Source organism: Corvus brachyrhynchos, unplaced genomic scaffold (genome assembly GCF_000691975.1).
Source record: "Corvus brachyrhynchos isolate BGI_N302 unplaced genomic scaffold, ASM69197v1 scaffold28, whole genome shotgun sequence".
Classification (NCBI taxonomy): domain Eukaryota; kingdom Metazoa; phylum Chordata; class Aves; order Passeriformes; family Corvidae; genus Corvus; species Corvus brachyrhynchos.
Window position 1 is genome coordinate 322,783 of NW_008246058.1, and position 12,667 is coordinate 335,449.

The 12,667-nt window shown below is 35.9% G+C and overlaps 1 protein-coding gene across 1 annotated transcript in view; it reads right to left on the bottom strand.

Moving 5' to 3' along the window:
* The window catches only part of EFR3A (EFR3 homolog A), a 57,478-nt gene extending 45,689 nt beyond the window's left edge, over positions 1-11,789 (bottom strand). Inside the window, 4 exon segments of the mRNA XM_017746088.1 lie at positions 4,406-4,556; positions 5,938-6,065; positions 7,880-7,956; positions 11,628-11,789. Of these exon segments, the coding sequence (XP_017601577.1) occupies positions 4,406-4,556; positions 5,938-6,065; positions 7,880-7,956; positions 11,628-11,718 (447 nt within the window). The 5' untranslated portion in view covers positions 11,719-11,789.
* Between the last annotated feature and the right edge of the window lie 878 nt (positions 11,790-12,667).

Sequence of the window (12,667 nt, forward strand, 5' to 3'; positions counted from 1 at the left end):
AAGAGGGTGCTGACACTGGCAGTTACCACCTTTTAGAGGACAAGGTACTGTATTTCATTATTATGAAACTGTCACATGGGAAGTCATGATCTCTTATAAACATGAGACTCTTACAAACCACACACTACAGCCTTAATGAGAAGTGTGAATGCTATGTATGCACTTCAACAAACAAATGCCAAAAGGACAAGCATTTCAACCTTCCTAAAGAGAAAAGCTTCAAACACTGAATACATTAACTTTACAAATATAGTATTAAAATGATCACAACAAATAACCTCAATATAAGGTTTTCAGCAATGAAAATTGGTGATTTAGTTTCTTTATTAATACCTAGGGTCACCTGACACTTTCAGTTTTATCGGAATAGGATGGATAATTTCACATTCTATTTTACTTTGTGCCCCTTGGATGAAAATTCTCCTGATCACCACATGTACAGTTATGTAACAAAATCCACAATGGAATGTTGGCTTACAGGGCCATGATAGTGTGGCCATGGATCTCCAAAACCAGAGAGCAGAAGTACGAGTGGGGGAAGCAACACTTAACTTTGAGTGACCCTAAAGGACTCACTCAAATTCTAGCAGATGCAGACACACAATTTCTAAGATAATTTAATAAACCACATGATGAGAAAGAGCACTGTGTGTTAATCTGTCTCCCTGAGCTTTAACTCCTATTAAAAAGACAGAGCAGGCATCCTAGAGATGGAATTGTTCCATTCTGTATTAAATCACTACCAGCATATAATTCTGTATTGGTACATAGAATGAAAGAAGCATCTTGCATTAAGGGTAAATTTCCACTGCATACTTCCAGATTAGCATGCTGCAGAAAAGGCAAACAGTACCCTACTGGGAATATTAATTGTGACATTGCTTAATTTTAAAGTGTTGAAATTTTATACTGTTTTTACATACCTATGCACTTCAATTCTGCCCAAACCAACTGCTTTTATAAGCCAACACTAACAAATATGAAAGTCTCGTCTCAGGCACTGGTTGATAATTTTTCCACTTGGGATATAGCTTATCTTCATTTAAATAACAAATTATGACAACCAGCAATAACAGCCACCTCCTCGTGCACAGGAAGCTCAACACTATCACTGATGGAATCATTATTTCCCTGCTCCTACAAAGAAACTGCCTTTATAAAAGGAAGCACCCTATCAGCTGAAGAAGCATTTGTGCTAGAATGTGGTGACACTGGGTTCCACATATTAGCTATTTTTCACATGAAACCCCAATATCTCACTGGCAAAATACAAAAAACTCACCCCATCAGCATTCCAAATTAGGTTAAAATGTTTTGTATTTAACTGAGTCTTTTAAATATGGATTAAGATGAAAGTTTTACTAAACTATGTATCCAATTGCTCTTGATCAGCTGCTGACTAAAGAAATTTTCTTTAGAAATATACATAAATTTGATATAGATAATGGATATAAATTGGATCTCTTATTCCAAAAAATTCTGACCACATGGTCAAAGATTTTAAAGCTTGTCACTTCTATCCTAGTAATAAACACTAGACCTAAGCAATACATTTAATTATTTGTACATGAGCAATGGAGATGTTTTACATGATACTCAGTTACTGAAATTCTGCAAGAAAATTTGAGAGAGAAATAAAGTATTGTCATAAATTTCTAAGGAAAAGCTTTTTGCAATCAGCCTTCAGATCCTATAACACATAAGCCGAGGAGATATCACTTTTTCCCACCACATTTTTTCAGTTTCCTCACTAGCATATGCTATCTTAGCACATGGTCCATAAAAATTTCTTTCATGCTAGAAAAAGCCATTTTGAACCTGACAGACTTATCAACCTGAAATTTGGTCTACATAAAAAAAAACCCCAACACCTATTCAATATATTCACTATTGAATTTTACCTGTTTTTAAGAATCTGCCTTACATAAACAGATTTACAATTATGCTATTAAAAAAAAAAAATCACTGCTGCTGTAGGAAATAAGCTAACATAACTTATAAATGCAACATATAAAGATCACAGGAATAACTTATATGTAACCTCAAGATCAGGCTTAAAAGTACATAAATAAAACCCAAACAATTATTTATCTAAAATAGTCATCTTCAAGTTTGCTTTTCAAAAATAAATCAACTACTATTATAAATTAAATGGAGTTTGAAGTCCAAAATGAATTTAAGATGACAAACAGCTAAGTGAAAGTTTAATTTTTTTCTTAAAATATAGAGCACCAAGTAGAGCAAGTACTGCACCTGAAACCAAATATTTGGAAGTCAGCAAAACACGCTCAGAAGACAGTGGGAGTTTCCGAATCTTTTCAAGCCTTTAAATTACTTAAAGATGTTCAGTACAGAGATTTGCTTCATTTGAAACCCCGACTTTTAAGCAATCACAAGAGTCCCAAAGCCGAAGCAAAATCTGTGAGGTTGAAATAACCCTACAGTTCAAGTAAAGAGGCTTGAATTTTACTTCAAAGACATCACTGTCATTCTATCTCACTGAAGCTTTGGGTAGAAAATAATCAAAATCTATTTAGAACCACAATCATACCCCATATATTTTAAATGTAAGCAGACTATAAATTTGTAGAGCCTTAAACTGAGTTTCCTAAAAGTACTATGCGAAAATTTTCCAAAGGCTGCCTTTTCACCAGTTTAAAGACATTTACTTCGTATACAGTCCAGTCTTCTCCTCTAGACAATACCAGTTTGCACTCCAAAGTGGTACATCAGAATAGGTAAAGCACATGAAGCATTATTCAGTCACCATACCATCTCCTCTTGGTTTTTTGTTTGCTTGTTTATTTCCTTTTGGAGGAGAGAAAAAAGGCTGAATATGGCAGTAAACTTTCTTCGTTAATCTAACTAACAAAATTTATTTAAGAACACAGTAGGGCAGTGCCCTTGGTAACAGACAAGCTGTTACCCTTTGTTCCTCTGAAGTCAGTACAAATAGACTTGTATCTTTTGTCCTCACTCATTAACTCTAGAAGGCACCTAGGGAAATTAGCGGTTAGGTTAAAATAAGGTTTTGGAATACTGTTGAAGAGCCATAAAAATTCTCCTCACAGAATTTCACCTCTTATTTAGGGAAACTTCTTTTTTTTTTCCCTGAGTTTTATAGAAGACAAACACAAACTATCTCCTAATTCAGGAAGTCCAATAATCTCCTTTACTCACAAAAGACTTAGGAACTGACAGGAATATCAAACAGATTACCCCAAGGTGGAGTTCTGTTCAGTAACATGCATTTTGAAGTGACACATACCTTGTACATCAGAGTGGAGATTGGCAGTAACTGTTTGCCACCAAGGATTTTAAACCACTGGAAAGTGATGTACACCTTGCCAGTTGGCAGCCCAGGAAACAAATTCCAACACCACTTCCCTAAGGGGACTTGCCCAGGCATTATTATACAAACAAATCAAAGAAGCAGGGTAGCCTGGCTCAAAAGTATTTAAATAAATAAGTAAAATTTTATATGTATAATGAGATATAGATCTCATTATCCTCAGTAAAGCTGCCCTGCTAGTGGGGGAATGAGGGGACACTTCTACCCTACATTACAGCAAAACTCTCTTTATTCCATCACAACAAGAAATTCTGCTCTGGGGTAGCATCACTTTACTACACCCTCCTGTACACCTCTGCAACTCCAACTCCACCTGATTTCATCAGCTGGGAACCCAGCCCAAAAGCCCAACAGTTTTACTGATTCCCCCACTGTTAAGAATGGCAATAATTTACATGAAATGCAAGCACTACTCTATACTCATGTAAAAGCAGTCACTCTAAGTGAAAACAGTCTACATCACAGTCCTGGGATTTATGAGATTCCAATGTTACCAGCTGAAAAATACAATGGCTAGAAGGGAAATATGACAGAGCTATAACCCTGATTGTACCCATCACTCTAACTGGAAAACTAGATCACTAGATCTTTATTTTGACACTTTTAGTTACACCCTTCAAGCCTGGATCTGAATCCTGAAATATTTAAGCTGATAAAATGGTGAGATTGCAACAGTCAAAGCTACTTTTCAGCTAACAAGACTCTTTCCACATAGCTCAAGTTGCCAGAAAACAAAACTCTGTCTTACCTATACACTGGCTCCAGGAAGGCTGCTTAAAGACTTAAAATATGAACTCACACATCTTTTCTGTTCCTTTCAGGAGTTATTTTTGGAGGGAATGAGCCCAGACATCAAAAGAATTTGGGACACTGAAGGAAAACAGTTTATCTGCCTCCAGCTGGTATCTGTTCTGTTTTTAGGCCCAAAGGATATACCCTGCTACAGACAGCATCTTTCAATTCATGTCAACTGGCAGATCCTTTAAGACTTCTTAAACTACTTTCCCAAGCAAAGATTTACTCTGATTTGATTCAGCATCTGAGCTTACTCACAGAATTAGTCCCAAGGACTTGCAGCTTTGGTTCGCCTGATTCCAGAAGCTTGGCCACCATATGAAGGAAACTTTCCACAAATGGTTTTATGCTTTGAGAATGGCAAGCCATTAGAAGTTGGTCCAGTGCCTCCATGGCAATTAAAACATAACTGAAAATTAATTAGAGAGACTCACATAAAGATGTATTACATTTATCATTAACTCAATTAGTTCAATTTAGGATCTTACCACAAAAAAAAGAAAAGAAAGAATGGAAGGCACATATTTACCATTGTTTAAAAATGACACTTAGGGCTATTTCCTGTATCCATATTTCCTCTCTTTTTTTCTTTCTTTCTTTTTTTTTTTTTTCGGGGGGTTGGTGATGTAGGAGGGAGGGAAGTACGGAATTGAGTGTTGGCCATTTACCCTTTCTATGAAGTTGTAAAAACAGCTTCTGATGTCATGAAGGCCAAAAAATGATGGTCTGTGATGGATGTTGCTTTTCTTTGCCAATTCCCCACTTCTTAGATTCAGAATTTCTCACTTAAATATTTGAATCAGCCAAAAGGGCTCAAAAGAAAGATATCCCTGTTTCCCTATATCCTGACTGACATTCAAGGGTGTATTAGGCTTACATAGCCAGGTTTTAGCAGCAAGGGGCTGCAGGGGTGGTTGCCATGAGAAACCAGGAGCTGCCCCCACGACAGACGCAGCCAGCTCCAGTCAGCTCCAAGACCAACCCACCGGTTCCCAAACCTGAGCCCCTCAGGGACACTGGAAGTGCCCACAGGTAAGCAGATATCCATAGTGCAGACCATGGAGGACCCCCTGCTGGAGCAGATGGATGTACCCTGAAGGAAGCTGCTGCCTATGGAAAAGCCCTGCTGGATACAGGCTCCTGGCAGGACCCATGGAGAAGAGCCCATGCAGGAGCTTTTCTGGCAGGATCTGCAATCCCATGGGGGATCTATGCTGGAGCAGCCTGTTCCTAAAGGACTGCACCCTGAGGAAAAAAGCCATGCTAGAGCAGTTCTTGAAGGACTGTCTACAAGAAGAGACCCAAGGCCAGAGCAGGGTAAGAGTGTGAGGAAGAAGAAGCAGGAGACACAAGATGGTACGAGCTGACCACAGTCTCCATTCCTAATCTGCACTGCTTGGTGGAGGTGGAGGTAAAGGACTTGGAAGGGAAGCTGAGCCTGGGAAGAAAGAGGGCTGGCGGAAAGATGTTTTTAAGCTTTCCTTTCATTTCTCACTATCCTACTCTGTCTTTAACTGGCAATAATTAAATCAATCCTCCCCAAGTTAAGTCTCTTTTTCCCCATGATGGAACTGAGTGATCTCCCTGTCCTTATCTCAACCCACGAGCTTTCCATTTCTCCATCTGGCTGAGCAGGAGGAGTGAGAGCATCTGGACAGGCACCTGGCAGCCAGACAAGGGTAACTGACCACAAAGGGGCTGTCTTGCCTTCCAGACTCGATCAGAACAAACATGATGAAATTCCATGACTTGTTAGCATCTATTTTTAATGCTGTGACTTCTCTCCTTACCCATAGCGATGTCTGACCACATCCCTGCTCAGTCTCTCTGCCAGGTAAGCCCCAATTCGATCTAGCTTCTCTGGTGCAGAAACTGCATAGAAAGTCAGCTTTTCCATGTCAGCTTTAACAAGGCCATCCTAAAAACAGAAATACAAAATAGAAAATTAAAGAGTTCATAGGAAATATAAAGCTTTCCAAGTGCTCTTTCTTTTTTTCTAGTTAATATCCAAAGATCAAAGCCTTACCAATGGAAATAAGCTGCTGGAAAAAACCCCCAAACTTCTGAGCAAAACTGCCATTAGCTTAGTTGTAAAAACCAGCAACATTAAACAACTGAAATATTTTTAAAGGAAGTGAAGCAACTAGCTTGCTCCACCATTTTTTTGTGAGGGAAGGAGAAGGTATGTAATGAGCTATGTGACCAGTTCTAAGACACACTTCTTTCCTACAAGCACGGTGTAATTTTTTTCTGTTCCCAGACCCGCCTCAAAGTATATTTGATGAATAATTTGGATAAACTATACAAACAAGATTGTAGTTTAAATATTTTATATTGTAGTTTAAATATTTTATTCCTTCAGTGTGAGATCTTGAACAAGGCTGACCCCCGGCACCTTAAGGCTAATTGGCAGAACAAGATCAAAGATTAACATATTAGTTCCAACATTAACTGTAACATGGATCTGCTCAGATGAGGTTATAATCATAACTATTAGGTAAGCAGGATAAGGCTTTTTGTATTTTTATCTTTTTTTTTTTTTTTCTGGAAGTTCATAAGAACATTTATTTTTCAAATAAATTACTTAGAAGCTTTTAAAACACTCATTATTTATTAATGGATTTTACCAGGCAAATCTTCTCATACTTTAGAGAAGGTCTGCAACTCAAGGGAAACATCGTGGACTGGCCTGTGTCCTGCACTTAATAACCAAAGCAGAGACGCAAAAGTGCCACCTCAGAGCTACTGAGTTTAGCTTAAACTAGAACACTACAATCGTAGCAATTCCAGGTGTTTCTACACCTGTATCAAAAACTACATTAGAACAAATAAACGTACAAAACCATACTATTACATGCATCCAATACACGGTATACACAGAAAAACATTTCCTTTAAAGCCAGTAACATGCACTTACATAATCACTGGCAGTCAGTAACAACACAATTTAAAAGAAAAGCCCACATACTTTAACATATAAGCCAAATATTATGCAAACACTGACTGTTCTGCTTAATTCTAATGTAACAAAAGATACAAAAATTTGGTATCACGCTTAAAAAAACAGAGCAGCAGAAACATAAGCTCTTGATCAGTCTGAACCGTCAAATGATTATCTGTAAGCATAGGCATTACTAAACGGTACAGAGAAGTTATTTACAGAGAGTAACAGTTAGGCATTAATATAGCTCCAAGACTGTTACAGTGAAATGAAGAAATAAAATTGTAGGTAGGTACCTGGAGAAATTTTAAAAAAACATCAGAAAAACCTTTTTGGGACACAAGAGTCTATCAGAACTATAGGAATGTTCAGAGTCAGTAAGTCAAGAGTTAAAAAATTAAAATCCTGAAGAAAATCAGAGAATGTTCACACCTGCAACCACAAGAAAGCAGGCGTTTGTGGTTTTAAAAAGTGATGAAGTTAAGTGCTACCTCTGCAGCAGAATACCTTGTTTAATTAAATCTGTTTCTCTGAGCAAAACATACTAATTTTATTCTTCAGTGTGCAGCCCTGTTTTGGAAATGGAATAAGACCAGATGATCTATATTGGTCCCTCTCTAGATAAATTAATCTACTAACCTCTCTTGCAACTATTATGTGCTAAAGCAGAATTTATGGTAAGATGTTAAAAGAGAAAAGAAAAAAGAAAATTTTTAGAAGTTGCTAAAGCACTAGCTATAAGCACAAATTTTCAAACACCAATCCCTTAGAATTTTAAAGTCATGACTCACTTTTGGATCTTCAGGAAATATGTTGTCTACCAGACGCTTGTAGCGAGGTCGCAGCGCAGCGCAGCAGCAGCAAACTCCTGCAGAGAGATGTACCCAACAGCATTTAGGATGCAGTTCTAGGGACTCATTTGAAGGGACAAGCTGACAACCATGGAGGAAGAAGATAACACTGAATTCAGCTTGCTATCAGCAATAAAGCAAAATCAAGGGAATTGAAAGTAAGTACAAGTAAGTCAAAGAAGCAAAACGACTATCACACTACAATACATGAGAAAATATGCAAGCATCTCGGGTACTAGAAACGCACCTGTCATTCATACTTAAAAAAATGCAGAAAAGTCAAGGCATTTTAAAATTTAGTCATATTAAAACCAAAGCTACTTCATTTGTGGGTTTATCTTCATTCTAAATGACTGTTTCAAAACATCTCAATGTGCATTATGTTCATTAGTCTAAAAAAAGAAAACAAAAATGAAATCTGTTTTAAAGGCACCCATATAAACCAATATAAACCATAATATACAAAACAAGCTCTGCCTTCCTTATCCCTTATCCTTCCTTTTACTGGGCATCAGTGAAATGACAGTCACTTGAAGCAAAGAAATGAATTTTTTTGATCTCATTCCCACTCTACTACTAATCTATGTAATCAGAACAAATGAATGTAAGTTCAATTTTATTAATTTTAAAAGTCACACTGCCTGCTCTAAAAAGGTAACCAACCTGCAAAGCATTGTTTGGTCTTTTTTCTAGCACTTAGAACTACTAGAACTTTGGAGTTAGGTTAAAACCCAGAAAAACAACAACAACAAAAAAACAAAACAAAAAAACCAACACCAAACAAACAAACAATCAAACAAAAGCTTCTAAGTATCTGTCCAACTGTTTACCGGGGTAGACTTAACTCCCTTTTTAAAAAATTTTCTTTACAAATCAAGTTTTAAATATTTCAGTGGGCATCAGACTAACTCACTGGTCAGGCCTCAGATCAACACCAAAGCAGCTCTAATGCACAAGAGCCACTGAGTAAACAATAATACACTCAATAATAATGTATCAAGCATACATGCAGATCATGTCTTTCAAGTCTCAACACCTGAAAGATTCAGAGTAGCTGAATACCTTACAAAAGCTAAATACCTTACCTTATTAAAGGTATCCATTTACATACTCAAAAAAATTGTACAACACTGCTGAAAACAGTAAAAAATGCAAAACAATAAAGGGTATCTTGGCATAAACTTTTGATGATTACAATTTATCTGCAAAAACATTATGACTTCTATTTCTTTACTTAAGATGTATCAGTAATCTTAGTGGTTTTAACCATATTTATCAGAACATCTGGAAGACTCATGACAAGGATTTCACCTACTGTACTTAGTTTTTATCACAAGACTACAGGAGTAGACATTTTCCCTCTAATACACCTGTTTTCTGATACTATTTGTCTTTTTGACGCAAACTGTATTCTGCTCATACTTTGACAACTTAATTCTTGCAATTTATTTAATCAAAAACAATTATCGAAGACAAACCTATGATTTTAAAACTGTGCATTGACTCCAAGTTCTCCCCAATGGTCTTGAATTCTCCCCAACTCATGAATTAGAGAGTTCTGTATCACCAGTAACATCAACACTGACTTATGACTTCAATACATAATTATGAAAACAAAAAACACTCAAGGAATAAACAATTGGAATGATGAGAATTTTTTTGTTAAACAGTACTTTGTTACTGCTGTCAAGTTCTTCATACCACTCCTGATGTCTTACTCACAGAGGTCTAACAAAAGTAAAAATCTACATTTACATAAAAGCTGCAGGTATGAAGTAGATAAAATCAGAGTTCTTTAATATGTCACTGGAAAATGCAGGTATGAAAAGAGGTTAAAATCTTACTTGACTTAAAACAGAAGTTAATTTAAACAGTTCTACAAAAATATTCTATTGAGAGCAGTGCTGTGCAACATTTTAAAAGTCAAATCATAATAAGAAAGGAATGCTGTATTAGTGTCCAGTATATCATTCTGCATTGCGAAATTCAAGTAAGATCATCAAAATCCCCCAAGAAAGACATAATATTGCTAAATATTTCTTGAGTTGGGTATCCAACTCTGCACTTGGCTCAGCACTCTTTTTACTAGGTCTTCCTACTTGTTTTCTACCTTATGGTTGACCATTAACTTTGGTCCACAGTATACAGTATGTTTGATTACTACTAAATATAGAAAAATATTCTAACAATAACTGTAGCAAAATATTTTGATGCAACTATCTAAAACATAATGAGCAGGAAATATTCTAAAATATTGCAAAATAGGCAATTAAAAATACTTTAGAATTACTTTCTCCTTTAAGTGACAGAAGAAGAAAGTCTTCGCAAAGAACTGCAATTTAAATCTTAAAATGGTGTTTTAAACCCGTGTTAATTACATAAATTTAACATAAAATCTGGATACAGTTACTCCTTTGAGATGGATAAAAAAGATCAGATAACAGTACCAACTCATTCTGGCAGCCTTACCAGACTGTAATGGAAACATAATATTGTTGAAATACTGCTTTTCAAATTTATGGCACATAGTGAATTTTGACACCAAAGAAAGGCCTAACAGTAAGTATCCATAAGATTTGAAATTTTCTCCTCATCTTGGATTTTCAGTAGTATCTTTACATTGCTATGTATTTAATTATAGAACTGTTTACATGGAAAAAAACCACAAACTTGTCAAAAATTCTCTATAATTGAAGTACAAACCTAAAATTAATATGACTTTAATACCATCAAAAGAACTTTCTACATTAAACAGAACATTCAAGTATCAGAAAGTGAGATTTAATCTGTCAAAGCTTTCAGCCTCCAAGCAGAACACTATCAGAAATAAAACTGACAGGCACTCCAAACAACACAGAGAAAAATGACAACCAAAAGCAAAAATCAAAACAATTAACAGTCATGACACAGATTTTGTGGAAAAACTACTAATCATTGCTCAGCTATACCATTTTGATATAACAATATAGGTTAATAAAATCATAGGAACAGGTTTAAAGAATGTATGAATATAAAAAAAAAGAGAACAAAACAAAATCCCACAAAAATCAAGTCAACAACTTACAACAAAAATAACCCATAAAAATTTCGGAACACTTTAGTACACAGACCAAAATGATAAATCTTGTAAAAGATGGATTGAAGGTGAGTAACTGAAAACGGATTCCCTACTTCTTGGATACCAATTTAACATAGATAAAAATTTATACAAATAAACATATTCGTTCCACATAAATAAACTCTTTTGTAGGTCTGTAGAACAGAGTCAGGTAAAAAGAACCTGTTCCATTTTATGCAGGTTTATCAACGAAAAATCCTATGACAATTCCTTTTTAGTGTCAGGCAAAATTCGCATTTTAATGGCCTCCCCCTTGCAAACATCTTTACATCACTTTATACAAGTAAATATAAAGGTTAAAGCAATCTCTACAGAGAATTCCACACTGTAACATGATAGTTAATGTAAAAGGTTTAAAAAATACTTGTTTGCTTCTCCAATAGTAGGATTTTTATCAAGTTCAAACATGCATATTCTCTTCTGCTAAAGGAGTCCTATAATCTGCATTTTACATGTTAAAACTGTACACATTTACCAGCTGCACGGGTACTTCTTTTTACTGTATTTATTCTACACAACAACAGCAGTAAGATACAGCCCCCGCTATCAGAAAATGGCAAGTTCACCTACCCAAGCACATACATGGTCTCGGCTCAAAAGCAGAATTATAATCATAGGCTTTTTCTTTCTCAACAGTTGGAACTTGCACATACTGCCTCATGCTGGATATGAATTCACTCTCGGAGAACTGTCTCCTTTCCCAGAAATTTGCTCTCTCACACTCGCATAGCTGCGGTTACTTCCCATGAGGGCTCAGCAACACTGTAAGCTTATCTGATCAGCTCAGTGACATCTGCATAAAGCCACCAAACACGTGAAAAACTTCAGTATCAAATTCTGTTAACAAGGCCAGGCACAAGAAAAGAGAACAGGATAAAAGATACATTGTCAATGTGTGATTCACAGCTCCTCGAATGAAACTGCACAGTTAGTTTCATTGCTTCAACTTGCCCAGAACACACAGTTCATTATTTCTCTGACTAGAAGCAAAAAACCCACATAGTTTCAGGAAAAACTACCTTCAGTCAGCTGCCACATATCACTGCAGAGTGATAAATATTTTAGCAAAACCTACTCACTTGGTCTTCCTGGAGAATGGACAGAGAGAAATGTATTTAAGGCAGACTACTGACCAAAAAGACTTTTAAACAGGAAGGTTTACATCTAAGAACAAAGAAAGAGTCTAAAAATAAAGAAATTAACATTATATCTAATAATACTTCTGAGTTTAGGAAGCAAGGATTACAGAATTTAAATCATTAACATGATTATGACACATCAGGTAGAAAATAAATTTTGAGTTAAGCAATTCTGAAGTCACTTTCTGGCTTCCCATTGATTCTCAGCATTTTATTGTTTCACTTCCTATATTACATCCACTTGGGCAACTCAAATACAGGATTTTCATACAGACATTTTTATAAACCCTAGAAATTATAACTACTGTTTTTAATAAAAACACAGCTAATAATTTCCACTACATAAAAATTCCATACCAATTCTAGACTTAGGAGATTAGTGCTAATAAACTCAGAGAAAACAATGAGCTGCACAGAAACTGTCACCACATAGTTTACTACAGAAAACCCTATGGTGTAAATTAGAAAAAT